Source organism: Lepidochelys kempii, chromosome 2 (genome assembly GCF_965140285.1).
Source record: "Lepidochelys kempii isolate rLepKem1 chromosome 2, rLepKem1.hap1, whole genome shotgun sequence".
Lineage (NCBI taxonomy): Eukaryota > Metazoa > Chordata > Testudines > Cheloniidae > Lepidochelys > Lepidochelys kempii.
In genome coordinates this window covers 47,828,096-47,842,785 of record NC_136381.1, presented here as the reverse complement: position 1 = coordinate 47,842,785, position 14,690 = coordinate 47,828,096, and the positions used below count along the sequence as shown (strand labels likewise).

At 38.7% G+C, this 14,690-nt stretch overlaps 1 protein-coding gene across 3 annotated transcripts in view; it reads right to left on the bottom strand.

Moving 5' to 3' along the window:
* Positions 1–1,640: 1,640 nt before the first annotated feature.
* Positions 1,641–14,690, bottom strand: part of MMP16 (matrix metallopeptidase 16) — a 251,058-nt gene continuing 238,008 nt past the window's right edge. For all 3 annotated transcript variants that reach the window (XM_073330638.2, XM_073330639.2, XM_073330640.2), the window contains one exon: positions 1,641–13,363. In XM_073330638.2, coding sequence (XP_073186739.1) covers positions 13,029–13,363 — 335 coding nt within the window. In that variant the 3' untranslated portion in view covers positions 1,641–13,028. The remainder of the gene's footprint in view (positions 13,364–14,690) is intronic.

The window sequence follows — 14,690 nt, the reverse complement described above, 5'->3', positions numbered from 1 at the left end:
GATCTGGAGAAAGGGTGAGGTGGCAAAGTTTGCAGTTGATACTAAACTGCTCAGGATAGTTAAGACCAAAGCAGATGGTGAAGAACTTCAAAAAGATCTCACAAAACTAAGTGATTGGGCAACAAAACGGCAAATGAAATTTAATGTGGATAAATGTAAAGTAATGCACATTGGAAAAAAATAACCCCAACTATACATAATATGATGGGGGCTAATTTAGCTACAACTAATCAAGAGAAAGATCTTGGAGTCATTATGGATAGTTCTCTGAAGACGTCCATGCAGTGTGCAGCGGCAATCAAAAAAGCAAACGGGATGTTAGGAATCATCAAAAAAGGGATCGAGAATAAGATGGAGGGTATCTTATTGCCCTTATATAAATCCATGGTATGCCCACATCTTGAATATTGCGTACAGATGTGATCCCCTCATCTCAAAAAAAAAATATACTGGCATTAGAAAAGGTTCAGAAAAGGGTAACTAAAATGATTAGGGGTTTGGAACAGGTCCCATATTAGGAAAGATTAAAGAGGCTAGGACTTTTCAGCTTGGAGAAGAGGAGACTAAGGGGGGATATGATAGAGGTATATAAAGTCATAAGTGGTGTGGAGAAAGTGAATAAGGAAAAGTTATTTACTTGTTCCCATAATATAAGAATGAGGGGACACCAAATGTAATTAATGGGTAGCAGGTTTAAAACAAACAAAAGGAAGTTCTTCTTCACACAGCTCACAGTCAACCTTTGGAGCTCCTTGCCTGAGGAGGTTGTGAAGGTTAGGACTATAACAGGGTTGAAAAGAGAACTGGATAAATTCATGGAGGCTAAGTCCATTAGTGGCTACTAGCCAGGATGGGTAGAATGGTGTCCCCAGCCTCTGTTTGTCAGAGGGTGGAGATGGATGGCAGGAGAGAGAGAGATCACTAGATCATTACCTGTTAGGTTCACTCCCTTTGGGGCACCTGGCATTGGCCACTGTTGGTAGACGGGATACTGGGCTGGATGGATCTTTGGTCTGACCCAGTATGGCCATTTTTATGTTCTTATGACTTTGATGTTTTATTTGTCAAACTGTTCCCAGACTACCAGTGAAGCTTTCCTCTCTCTTCTAGCCTAGTCTAGTCTAATTCTTATGCTGGATCCTTAACTGCAGCATTTTTGTTCCTTCCAGTCGTGTACTGAGCGACAGGCCTAGCAGCTGTCACATATGGTTCTTCCTTCTCTCTCTCTCTTCCCCTCTCTGCAGGTGGAAAGTCATAGTTGGATTTCTTGTTATGATGCTTATGTTTATATACTAGCAAATGCAAAGGTCTGAGATAGTTCAGAGCTCTGGAGGCAGTTTGCTTTAGAGTCTTGGACCAGCCCCCAAGAAAGCTCTGTCTATGATTGTCAGGCATTGTCATGCTGCAAAGCACCAAAGCACCTTCATGTTATTTCTAATTTGTTTTTGATATGTTCCTGCTTTCCACAGTGAATGTTTTTGAATGCACACACATCTCATCCGGTGCAATACTGAGATCTTTCTGCTGTATGAATTGGGGAAGGCTCAATATCTCCTGACACAAGAGGAGCTTAGAAAATGGCAATAATTATACACACTGAGTAAAACCACAATGCCTTTACGAAACTTCTTTTTTCCTGTTCTCTTATTTATTGACAGATTTTTTTTTAATTACAACACAATGAAACAATGGTAAGTACATAAGATGCAATAGTATAAAAAGCCATTTTAACCCTTCCCTTGGTTAAGACACTTACAGCAGACAAGAACTGCCCCACCCCAAACCCCCCCTCCTCAAATGAAAACAAAAATAAATATAAATTAATAAATATAAAACAAATCACTGCACAGCCCTTAACTCTTTGATTGCCATGGCAAGAACCATAATGATTCTAGCATGTGACTTTTTTTGTGGTTAAAGGTTGCCGCAGCAGTCAAAGGGTTATAGTGTTGTAAACATAAGTACTTTGTTGAAAATGTTCAGTTATGTTAATGGTCTACAGCAATGAGATTAATATCATGACCCCTTGACCTTTAATGATGCAATGTTACAAGGAGTTAAAGAGATAATAGCTTGGTGAGCTGTTACATAGAGTAATTCACCCATTTTATTTAACAATGCACAATGAGGCCTTGATTTACTAATAAAGAACAACTTGTGTATAATAAAACACTGTCCAATGTATTGATCAATAAAATCAATGAAAAAATCAGTCTAAGCACCACAAAATTTTGCCTGATTATATCTGACAGACATAATACACTTTAGCACCATTGAGTCAGCCTTGCATTTGCACACAAACTCTGTGTTTGTCAGTAGACGCTACCTGAAAGAATAACATATGTCCGTTATAAAAAGATTACGGTATAGAATGCTGTGTGAGCAACAGAATAAAATAAAATAACAATCATGAAAAGAAAGTTAGTTAGAGAAAGCAAGTAAAAATGCTCCAGTTATTTTGTTGCCAATACAGAACATAATGAGCAAAACTCTGGCATGAGATGCATGTGGGGCTATGCAGCAAAACCAGAATAAGGTGGGAAAATGCGCAGCACACACTGAGATCGTTACACCTATATTCTGGCTTATTTGTAGGGCTATCTAAAGTCACATGACCAGTTGCAGTATGTGGTTCAGGGTGCAAAGCTTGAAAAGAGTTTTGGTTTGTCCAAATGTGGATTATGTCACGCCTAAAAACCCATCTACCATAGTCTAAGCCTAAGTATTGCACCAAATGCCATGAATGCACATGAAAATCCCATTCATACATCGTATTCTATCTCAAAGGTGGAGTAAAGCGAGCACACAGCAATGTGGAAAGGGCCACTAAGTTGTAATATGCACTTCATCACATATTGGGACCAAATCAGTTTCTACAGCAAGTATAGAGAACAGCTAATGGCAGGAAGAAGTGGTATTTAGATGGAAACCTGAAAAGGCTACTGAGATCAGAACCAACATAGAATCACTCGAACCGAAGCAGCAGTTGAGTTATTGCAGCTACTAGGGCACAAAGCACGGAGAGTAAGCAGGATGCATGGCATTCAGGAGAAAGAACAGTTGAAACAAGATCTGTGTGACGCATCAGATACAATGGACCCTGATCAGTGTATGCTTGCCAACATACTAGGGAAAACAGCCCCAGAATCAGATGCTTTAGCAACTGACAGCACTAACCACAGACCTGGCAAGGAGCAGACATCCCCCTCGCACCACTCGGCAATGACTTCTGTGTGAACAAGCACATCTCTCTCACACAACAGACCTACAATGTCCAAACACGTGACTCTCCCTGAAAGCCATAATTTACACTTCCAGGGTTTTAAACCCTGTGCATGGTAGCATATGTTACAGAGACCTGTGCATAAATGTGCTATGAATAGGTATGAGTTAGTGGAGATTGGAAACAAGATAGTAACACAATGCTTAGGAAAGGGTCCCACTATTTAATAATGTTGGCTCAATAAATTATGATACAAGGCTGGTGGATATGTGTGAATGAACTGAGGTGTCGGAAATAAAATACCCCAACAACTCAATAGTATAACTGTAGATTACCTACTCTCAAGAAGAAAAATAACATTAGAAGGAGAAAACGTTAAATCACAACGTTTGCAGCTGCCAAGTATTGGTAGCATGATAGAAATGATGGGCGTATGTGCAGAACAATGCTAGCACTGTTGAAATACAGCCTCCTGGACAGCTCAGCCATCACAGCATGAACACGTGTGGACAATGCACATGGGCTGACACCAAGATAATACACTACCGCTGTAACACCATTCACAAAAGATGTACAAAACCAGACATGATAACCTGAGCAAGCAGTTTGTGATGCTTACTGCAGGCTATGCAAACATTTTTATCCACAGTTTAGGAAAGAAGCAATGGGCAATGGTTGAGGGAGACTTTAAAAAATCATGCCTGAATCCCCGGAAACTTGACTGTCCATGTGAATATATGGATGCAGCAAATCAACCCTGTGGATAAGAAAGATTGAAATACTAAAATTAGATGTGTAAAAGATGTTGATGTTGTCTAACGTCATTTTAGTGAAAGGTGTGCACAAAATGCCTCAAGTATGCACGTGGAATGACTTAAATAATAGTAGCCACCATCACATCAGCAATAGACACAAAAGGGGTGGATTTCCTTGTGACTGATTGCAACTCTGGGTGTCTGTGTCAGAGTGACCAATGAGACATGGACAACATTTTAACACCTGCTCCCAGTCCGCATAGTTCACTTGTTACTGCTTGCTAGTCTAGCTAAAGTGGAGAGCAGTAGGCACCACCCTTTTCAGTAGGAAACTCACAATGAAGAGAAATGATGGATCAGAGGCGTGCATCAGCATACATGGAGAAACAAGCAATTCATCCAGTAATTGTAGCCATGCTTCTACCTATCACCGAAACATATCATACGCTGTGGCTGTCATGGACGCAAAAAAGTGTTTCTTCTCTTCCATCATAACATCTGAGAAGTCTTATCCAGTGGAGCTCTTCACATGGCAGAAAACGCAAGTGAATCTAGGATGCCATCATCTGAAAACAGAGTTGAGTACTTTTCACTGTGACAAATTGGATTGGATTCAGAGTGGTTTTACCATATCTATGAGGAAAGATGAAAGCTATGTTATCTCCAGTAGGTTTTCAGTTGGTTTTACTGATTGAGAGGGCAGGGTTCCAGTGTCACTAAGACAAGCCATCACTAGGCCCTTGCACAAGAAACCTTTGACACTGATTATCTATCACATTTTCTCTAGCCTATTCTTTTTGGAGTAAGGTTACTGAGACTGGTTGAAGGCAATTCTGGCTGCACCTAGAATCCTAGGTCTCCTCTATTCCAGTGAAACTGCTTTCAGGTGTGGGTATAGAGACTGACCTGTTCTCGTTTGTTATTGGTATCTCCTCCTAGAGATGAACAGTGGTCAGGTGCCTATGCATATACTGTTATATCTCTCAGTAACCTTTAATCAGGAGGTTGACTCAACTGTGGTTACTGGCAGTGGTGGAAGGAACTCCTCATGAATAATTTTAATTATTTCCTTTATGAGAGATGTAAGTGGGTGATGCTGGGTAACAGCATTTGTCCTCACTGTGAGCCAAGGAATGCCTCTGGCAAAGCCAACATATACAAAGAAGGTGAGAGCCCATATATCTTGTGCAATGTGAAGGACCACGGACACAGATATAATCCAATGCGATGGTTTTCATCCTTACACAGTAAAACAGAAATACTGAGTTACATTACGACTCAGATGTGTAAATGGTGAATTGAGAGGAGATAGCCTCATGGCACTAAAACTATGCACTAAAGATGGTAGTAAATGGGTGATAGACACTTAGTTAATAGAAGATGTTTTATCAAATGTATTATATAGAGGAAAAGATGAAGAATGAATGTAAATGATGTATAACTAATTAACACCATTACAGGCTTGTTGAGTACTGGATTCCTTTCCTAACTAAACATGCATGCTCAACATGAGGATGATGGTTGCATGGGTATAACTTCATATCCGTCTGATATTTCAGATCACCATGGATATTGACAAGCAATGAACTCTGACAGGACATGGCCATGTAGAGTTATACTAGGGGTATCATCTAGCTTTTGGCACATGGCCATGTCATAATTTGGTAGCCATTGTTTACCTGCATACAGTAGTTAGCTGGCAGGTATGTTGATAAAAACCAGAATCTGTATCATACGTAGCAGTGAATATCAGAGTTTGACAAGATCAGTTAAAACGGCAGATGATCATGGCAACACAGCAGCACTACCAGCTGTTGGCAATGCCTACTGAATGTATCTCGTCGAGAGATTCTTCCTCTGAAAGCATTTATCCACGTATACCTCCAGACAGCTGACAAAAAGGGAATCAAATCTATTGGTGGTGCCAATATGTAATCGAGAAGAGCATCCACTGTTCTTATGCCAGTATCCAAGAAGAGCACATATGCTGGGCATAACCGTTTGCATTCAGATTCACCACATGCATAGATTTGGGATTGTCTAGTTATTAGTCAGGATATGCGGTCCTATAATACTGCTTGCTGGGATATGCCCAAATCTCATGTAATGGTACACACTGGAAAACTCAGAGCACTATCAGCAATCACTTTATATTGCTGACTATTCTACCACAGCTCATACCTGAGCATAGTAATGGCAGTAGTGGATTCATAATTTGTTCATATAGCACAGTAATTAGCTTGACATGCACGTATGTTTTTAGGGTGACTGTCAGTTCATCACATGGATACTAACTCGTGGTTTATGGGAGTATAGGCAAATGCGCCTCATCAGGACAAGAGCTGCATTATGTGAGCACACTGGAATGATAATACAAGCAGAAAATTGTTATTATATGACTTCACACCCCAATGCTTGCAAGTGCTTAACCATTATGGGAATGGTACTAATTTGCAGGGATACATTATGCTTTGCCTGCTGAGTGAAAGATGAAGTGCTTCACCCAAGTCACTGATAAATGTGGGTTTATACTGGTGAGGGTGAATGACCAGTTGTGTATAGAATTGTTATGTGACTATCTGACCTTGGCATCATGTTGAAACAAAAGGGAACCATAACTGACAACTGTATTGTGTAAACTACATGTGAAGAAGGATGTTGATGAACATACCATTTGAGGCATGTCATGGATTCAGCACGATCACTATGTCTGCACTTGTATCACATGATGAAATATGGCAACTGATCACTGTGCACTATTGTAACAGCGAGAGGTGACTAGGTGACTAAGATTGTGAATTCAGGTTTGTCCCTGAATATGGGAAAAAACAGAGACTGGCTGGTGTGCGACCATGCGCCACTGCAGGTGACTGAATGGGGCAGCAATTATGAAGGAGGTGGTATGTGGTTTGATGGGGACATCTGGTTCAATGGGTTTAGGGTCATTGTTGACTAATCAGGGCTTCACAGTGAATATGGATCACTCACCATGATAATAGTTTGTGAATGCTGTCATTCTGCATAGGTTTATGAGTTCATGCTGCCTGACTGCAAGGCTGATGTATATCATCAATAATGGCTACACTGTGTAACACTTATCATGTATGGGTTTTTGCTGTGATGGCAATTCACACTATAGTGCATACATAGAGAACTGTGGATAGCTTTTTCTTTAGGATGTCATCCGTGTTTCTGCAGCTTTCACTTGCACAGGTTTCATTATTCTGTAGCATTCCCTTGACTGTCTACACATTACAGCAGTGTACAGTGGTGTCTACAACCACGTCTACACACTGTATATGTCATATACTATGGGATGAGATATATAGTATGCATAGCATCTGTGAATGCACACATAAACATTGATGAAATGAAGACAATTGGTGGCTGATATGCTACAGCTTATCTACGTTAGGAAAACAAGAATTTTATATCATGTATCCTTGGTTAGCATAGTGTTAATCAATACTTTGGAACAACATCTACTTGCAATGATCATGTATTAATGTTACTCAAACATCTGGAACCCTATTTATTAGTGAGCTATTCCTTCTACATATTCATCTATAAAATAACATTGTGCCATATGGAATCTACATTGTATGATACTAGATGGCCCCAGGGTCAGCTGTTGCATGGGGTCAGCCATTGCAGTCTATGATGGTGATAAGCTGATTATGACTGTTATATGAGCTCAGTTTCTTTGTGCCAGCTGGTAGGCAAAGCACAAGAGTGGATTAGAGAAATAGGAGCATGATCATGTACTGCCACGGTATTTTGTCATGAGAACTTTGAGGGATACTGTGATGACTTTCATGGGCATACGGAGGTTGTTACTTTTATGTATGTATGAGGTACTTTGGCTGTGTTTTTGCCCCTGACATGGCTCCATGTAATCAGCCTCACCTCAAAATAACATAACCACTATTTTGGCCCCACAATCAGCGTGCTATGAACGAATAGTGTTGAGTGTTACAACAGTGAGGTGTCAGTCATGCTTTTATCACTACACTATCTGTGCTCTATCAGTTCTTTAGTACACACAGAGGGACTATTTGCTTTACAGCACAGTTCAACACCCAACTAGACAGGTGGTCATTTGCACCTTCCACTGATGAAGGTGCCATTCTACGGTGACTGTGGTGCTGCAATCATTCATTCAAGGGGCTGGAAGCACAGCAGCCAAAAGGCAGACAGGGCCACAAGCACAGATAAAAGGCAGATACTGATCCCAGCCTTGTCTCCTTCCCCTCTCCTACTGCCTGTATGACTGAGGCGGTTCTGGCTGTGCATAGCTTCCTCCACCTCTAGAGCCACTGCCAAACTAGCAGATGGGTCGAGCCTGACTTTGAATGGGAGATAGGACCCACAACAAAACAAGAATCCTGGAAGCTGTTTCCTTGTGCTTCAGTCTGTTCCTCTTTGCATGGTTCCAACTTGTGCTACTATATGTGTGGTAGTTTGGGTCCCTACTTGCTTTCATACATAATTAATGGAACATGCTCTGTTTAATCTTCACTATTTGATGTGTCTTTTCAAGCCATGCCCCCACCAATAATACAAATGTGAAAAGCTAGAATGAGAGTGTAACGTTCCACTGTTTATAGGCACACCTATTTTTCTGCTCTATGCACTTTTTCCTACCAACAAGCCAGAATTTGATTCCATATATTTAACTAAGTACCAAAAGCTGCATTTAACTAACATCAGGACTGCATCATAAGCCAACAAAAGCCAAGGAATTCCGAGTTAAGTCTTACACTCTATTCTTAACCCACAGTATTATAATGTCAGGGGTTCTGGGATGGGCGGGTGGTGGAAGGGATCCACACACATACTGCTGTGGGACAAGAGAAGTTTGGTCCTCCATTTTGAAATTTCCTGGCTTTCATCAGTGTTTCACAATCTTAATCTTTTTTTTAACCTACTCCCCAACTCAACTCCCAAAAAAAGAAAAGAAAAAGAAAAATCGTTTACAGGATGTTAAAATATGTGTATTACATTTATTCAGGGGATTTGACAGGGCTCATCTGGAGCCATCTGAGTCTCTCCATTTCAACCTATCAAGTAAATATACAAATACATATTCTGTTAAATTTATTTTCTGATAAAATTTAATTTAAATGTTTTTCTGTCTATAGGAAATAGCTTTTTGTTATTCTTGACTTACACTAAATCTGTATAATCAGCTTGCCAGATTTTAAGAGACTGATGAAATCCATATTTAGTATTGTATATATTCACAGTGTAGATTGTGACAATACTAATATGGGATTATTAAAAACAGTAGGAAAAAAGTTACTGCACATGAGCAGAAACCAAACGTTCAAAACATAGTTCATCTGTTTTATTCTATTCTTTGTTGACACCAACAATTATTAGACTCTACTGAGGAATAACTGTTTATCAAATTTCATTTTCTTAAATCATAAGGTGTTTTTGATTTATATGAGTTCAAAACTAAACCTGGGAAAATACCTCATTTATTTTGAACTCCTATAATTTAAAAGCAACCAAATATACATTTTTGAAATTAGACTGAACATAAACTGCTCCTAGATCTTTCAGCCTGAAGCAAATGTTAATGGCTGTGTTATAACCTATTGAAAATAGAAATGTATAATCATAGAAATGCTGACACAAACTTAACCTGCACGGCATGAACATGCCATACAACACTCTTTTTATTCTTCCTCTCTTTGTATATAATATATGTGTACTTTTACCTAAAAGAAAATAGATTAAGAATCAAGTTATTATGCATTCATGTATCTATGATGTACCATATATCAAGCACTAGATTATCACACTTACCTTCCAGCGTAATTACTGTAAGTTAAATTCTCCAAATACAAACATTTTTTGTTACCTTATCAATGAACAACAGTCAACATGCTGAGCACTTCATTATTCTCAGGGAAATAGTTGCACAAAAAGTCAAAGCTGCCATGAGAGAGACTTTGAAAATGAAGTGAAATAGTTAAGTGAGTAAGAAAACCGATGAGATGCTGTTCTGTTTTAAGGATAATATCAAATTGTCTGGTTCTCTTGTTGCAGAGGAAAATCAACTGCAGGTTAAATAATTTTGTCAGTGGTTTCCACCAACTATCCAAGGGACAAAATCAGAACAAAAACATGAGTCCTTTTGTTCTATCTGTTGCAGAACATAATTTACAGTTGTTTGTGGACAACAAAAGTCACCCTGTGGATTAAAAAAAAAATGACAGGCAGGCATAGTATTTTGAATTCCCTAAATGAGCTGATGTGTAGTAAATATTATCCTATGCTCTGTAGTTGTGAATTCACTCTTTACATTTTCAGCAACAGCTGAAATGAATCTACTGAAGAAATGCTATGGGCTGATACTGGTGCACTTCTACCATACAGTACCTCTACAAAACATCTCCAAAATGCCATCTGCATTGCATATTTGCTGTAAAACTATACCTTTTTTTCTAACTGTTCTTTTTTGTTAGCCGTACATATATATATTTCTGTTTGTGTTCTAAGAAATAACAGTTTGCGATGCTTTATAGCATGCCACACGTGATCATAAAATAAGTCTTCAAATCAAAATCAAATCATGTAATTGAACATAAAAGCATACTAATTTTTCATGCTAGGCTCAATACAAATATAAATTCAAGGCAGTCAAACTATCCATTACCAAAATAATCATAATAATCATCATAATATATTTATATGTATATATATACCTACACTCTCTAAAAAATGATCCAGTAATGTATATTAGGAAATCAGTAAGAAATCTGTTGAATCTAGTATAAAAATCTTGTTTTATGTAAAAGCCAATGCTGGCTGTTTCAAGTATTTAAGTACTTTTCTCATAACTTTGTCACCAATAACTAGTTATTTGTAGAAATTACTAATTTTATATTGAAAATTGTATTCAAGTTAAATAAAAATTCACTTCTACTGTAGTTCATTTTTAGAGTGTGCATGTATACATAGCAAAATGCCCATCTACAGATCTACCATAAAATTTTTTGTTGCTGTCACTTCTTTCCTAAGAAAACACTTCAATGCTTTTCTGTAATCTTGGATAATGAATATCAGGCCATTTAAAAACAAAAACTAATCCAAACTGATTAGCAACACCAGATTATCTTCAGTTTGTGCCAGTTTGCAAGTTAAAGGTCAAAGAGCGAAGACATAGGACAGTGCAATTTAAGGAAATTCAGACAGTGAAGCTTTTCACAGAAGACAATGTTTAACTTGGTAATGACAGTCAACAGATCAATAATCGAATTCAAGGCAAGCTGTTCATTATTTCAAAAGCGACTCCCCTCAAATCCTGGCTTTCATACAAAGCCAGGTGTCTTGACTCATGGGGTGCATTCATTCTGACCATCTCTAATAAGTTCACAGCCCAATGACTGTAAAGCCTATCACTGCAAGAAGCAGCTCCTAAAATCAATAAAGAGGTCTGTCAGTTACTGACTTTTCTCTAGGAAAAAAATATTGATACAAACCTGCTCTGCAGGTCACATGAAGATGACAATACTGCTGTTAGCACAAATTACACACAATGACAAAATGCTTTGGTGGTCCCTTGGCTCTGTCAGTGATTTAATGTACAGCTAAATGCCAGAGATCTGACTAACCCTTTGAGAACTATGTTAAACATGCAATAGGTAATTCACCCGATATTCATGCAACATCAGAGTCATCATTTTAACTTTCCTTTCAAACTGTAACACTATCTTCATGTATTCATGTTCCAAGGCAAATTGAATTATCATGCAACATAGTTTAAAACAGAAATTCAATATGTCTAAGATAAAAGGCTAAGCAGTAAAACTATAGCCAGTTCAAAAAATCCTATGTGAGTGCTACAAGTTATTAAAATAAGTATTTATTGAACCAGAAAGTAGCTGGCAAATATATTTTTGTTTCTGTTCATTTGTTATAAATGCTTTTTATCAATAATGCAAGTAATTAAAAGCCCTTACTTACACTTACAGGATATCTGTTTTAAAAACCTGAATTTCATTAACCTGTATTTCCACATACCGCTTCTGCAGTTCTATACTTCCATGGCAACCAAGATTAGCATCCTTCAGACTCTAAAAGCTAATCCTATAGTTCTCAAAGGGTTACACCAATGTAATGCTAGTGTCAATTTTCTCTATAACATGACTGTCACTTTAGTTCATTGCAATCCACTTCAGAAACATGCTTTTTTCGCTATGCTTTGGAATGAGTGTTCCTGACAGACCTATGAAAGGCCTGGGGCAGTTGGCCTGGTACAGCTTGGGAAAAAAATTGATGCAGGAAAATCAACAAAAGAAAGAAACAATAAAAAGGTTCCGTTTGAAATATAGTAATGAATATAAATGTGTTAAAACATTGAGGACGTAGCTCAGAACAGCTGTATAAAACACAAAATGAATGTATCATTAAGGCTGTTACTATATTGCAGATATTTTGGCCCCTTGTTTGTTGGAAAATGGCTGTCCGAACAGTCTGAAGTCCTGCATGTCATCCTGGTCTCCCACTTGACAAAGATCGTGTGTAGGAGTATACAACTATATCCATTGCAGACAGAAAGCAATCCTCTTTGGAGACAAAGCTGTTTGGGTCTTCACACTTTCCTGAAAGTTCAATGTGGGTTGTTGTGTTGTTTTTAATTAAAAACAAAACAAAACGTTTACTTTCAGCAAAATTATTTTCAAAGGGGAACAGGCTTTAGGGGAAAAACAGTAGAAACATTGGGTTTTTCTTTTCTTTTTTCCTCTTCGTTCGTTAATCCTGATAGTTTATTGGGTATTGAGCGTGCAGAGGAAAGGCCTGGAACCGAATGACAAAGAAAGACAAAGGACTGAAGAAACGGCAGATACTGTCTATCATGGAAGCTTCCCAGTAGAGTGAATCCCCACTCATGTGCAGGACAGGCAACCCCCTGGGTTTTAAAGATCAGCTCTGATTCAGGCTGACAGATTCCTGCTCCTAGCTAGGAAACCACACAACAGCTCTTATGTTGAATCTCAAGTTACCACAAACTCCTGGGAGACAAAAAACCCCCTACATCACACCCACTCTTGCATAGAGCGTTTGCAGTACAGTATGTGACGGGGTGTTCCTTTCCTCTTGAACTGGAACACAGTGTAAACCAAGACAAGGAGGCACAAGGCCAGGATGCAGGGAATGACAATGGCTATGGCTTTCACAGTGCTGGCTGTGTTGTCCAGTTTGATGACAATGTCCACGTCATCTTGAGGGCTGTGTCGGTCTTTGTCCCGGTCTGTTGGTCCATCACAACCCATAAAATCCTTGAGGATGGATCTGGGATATCCAGGTTCCACCCTGAGCATCTGGTTATTGAATTTCCAATACTCCTTTCCTTTGTAGAAATATGTGAAGCCTGGGAAACAAAAGTGCAGTTATTCATGGTCATGTCGACAATCTGCTTATAAAGACTGAAGTTAAACAGCCTCCAATATTCACCAAATGACACTGAGCTATTTTCTGAGCACAGGAATCTATAAAGTTAAATTAATATAGGTTATTCAGGTGCAGACCAGGGTAGGAAACTTTCAGATCTTCTTGGCACTAAGTATATGGCTCCTAAGAAAGCTCTTGTCCAAACTAGCCTCCAAGGCAGAACTTCACTTCCTTCTTGTCTTTAAAAAAACCTTAAACCTCGAGTTTCCCATATGAATAAACTCGGATCTAGTCTTAGTCTAATAATGTGACTGTGAAGAAATGCTAGAGAAAAAGAATTGAGGAATTTAGGGGCCGAACGAGTCATCCGTTAATTGAACATTCGACCACAATTAGAATTATACCACAGTGCCAGGGCTGAGTCCCAACAGTTCAAGGAGTCAGAGTCCCTCTCAGGATGGGAGATCAGTTTAAATGAATTCCAACTCTGTGCTAGACCAGGCTGAAATGAGAACTGATTCTCTTCAATGCCATTTTACCTTGCTGCTGTTCTTCAGATGGAAGAAACACTATATGAACGAACAGCAGCCTTACCAAGAGAGAACAGGTGTACCCAGCTTCACATTTTCTGCAGGGAACTGGTATTTGATCATTCAGATGCAATCCAATATAAAATATGAAATATGCCTACATGAAGAAATCCTAGTATCCTCCCAAAAACCTAAATTATGTTGCTATCTCAGCTGAAAAATGGCATTGATCTGGCATGAAACAAACCACAATGGCTGCACTTCCTCCTATTGTTTATGACCTGAATGCATACAGTTGGAGGTTTCCTGAGCTTTACTTGATAAGCCTCATGTTCTTTCCTACAGTGCTAAAGGCCACTACAAGCACTAAGACAGATTTGGTATCACTTGTCATACTAATAATGGCATACTAATAATGCTTGCTGGAAAGATTAGTGGACCAGATATTAGAGAGAATATTAATAATCTCTTACTCAAACAAAGGTCAGGCACTTTCATTTGTGCAGAAGAAGACATTTTAGTCTAGTTCTTTTCCAATTCAGAACTACACACAAAAGCCTTTGTCCCTCCCACCTGCACATTTATCAATGTGAGGAATTAAAAAAAAACTTTTTGCAGTCACTATTTATTTAATTCTAATTATTCTGCAGACAGTTGAGTAGTATTATTTGACATTGCACATGGTTCCCCTCAGTTTTATTCTCTAAGACTATGTGCGTATCTGTATCTCCATATCTATAGCTCTAGCTAGAAAGGTATACGATTGGCTGAAAAAAA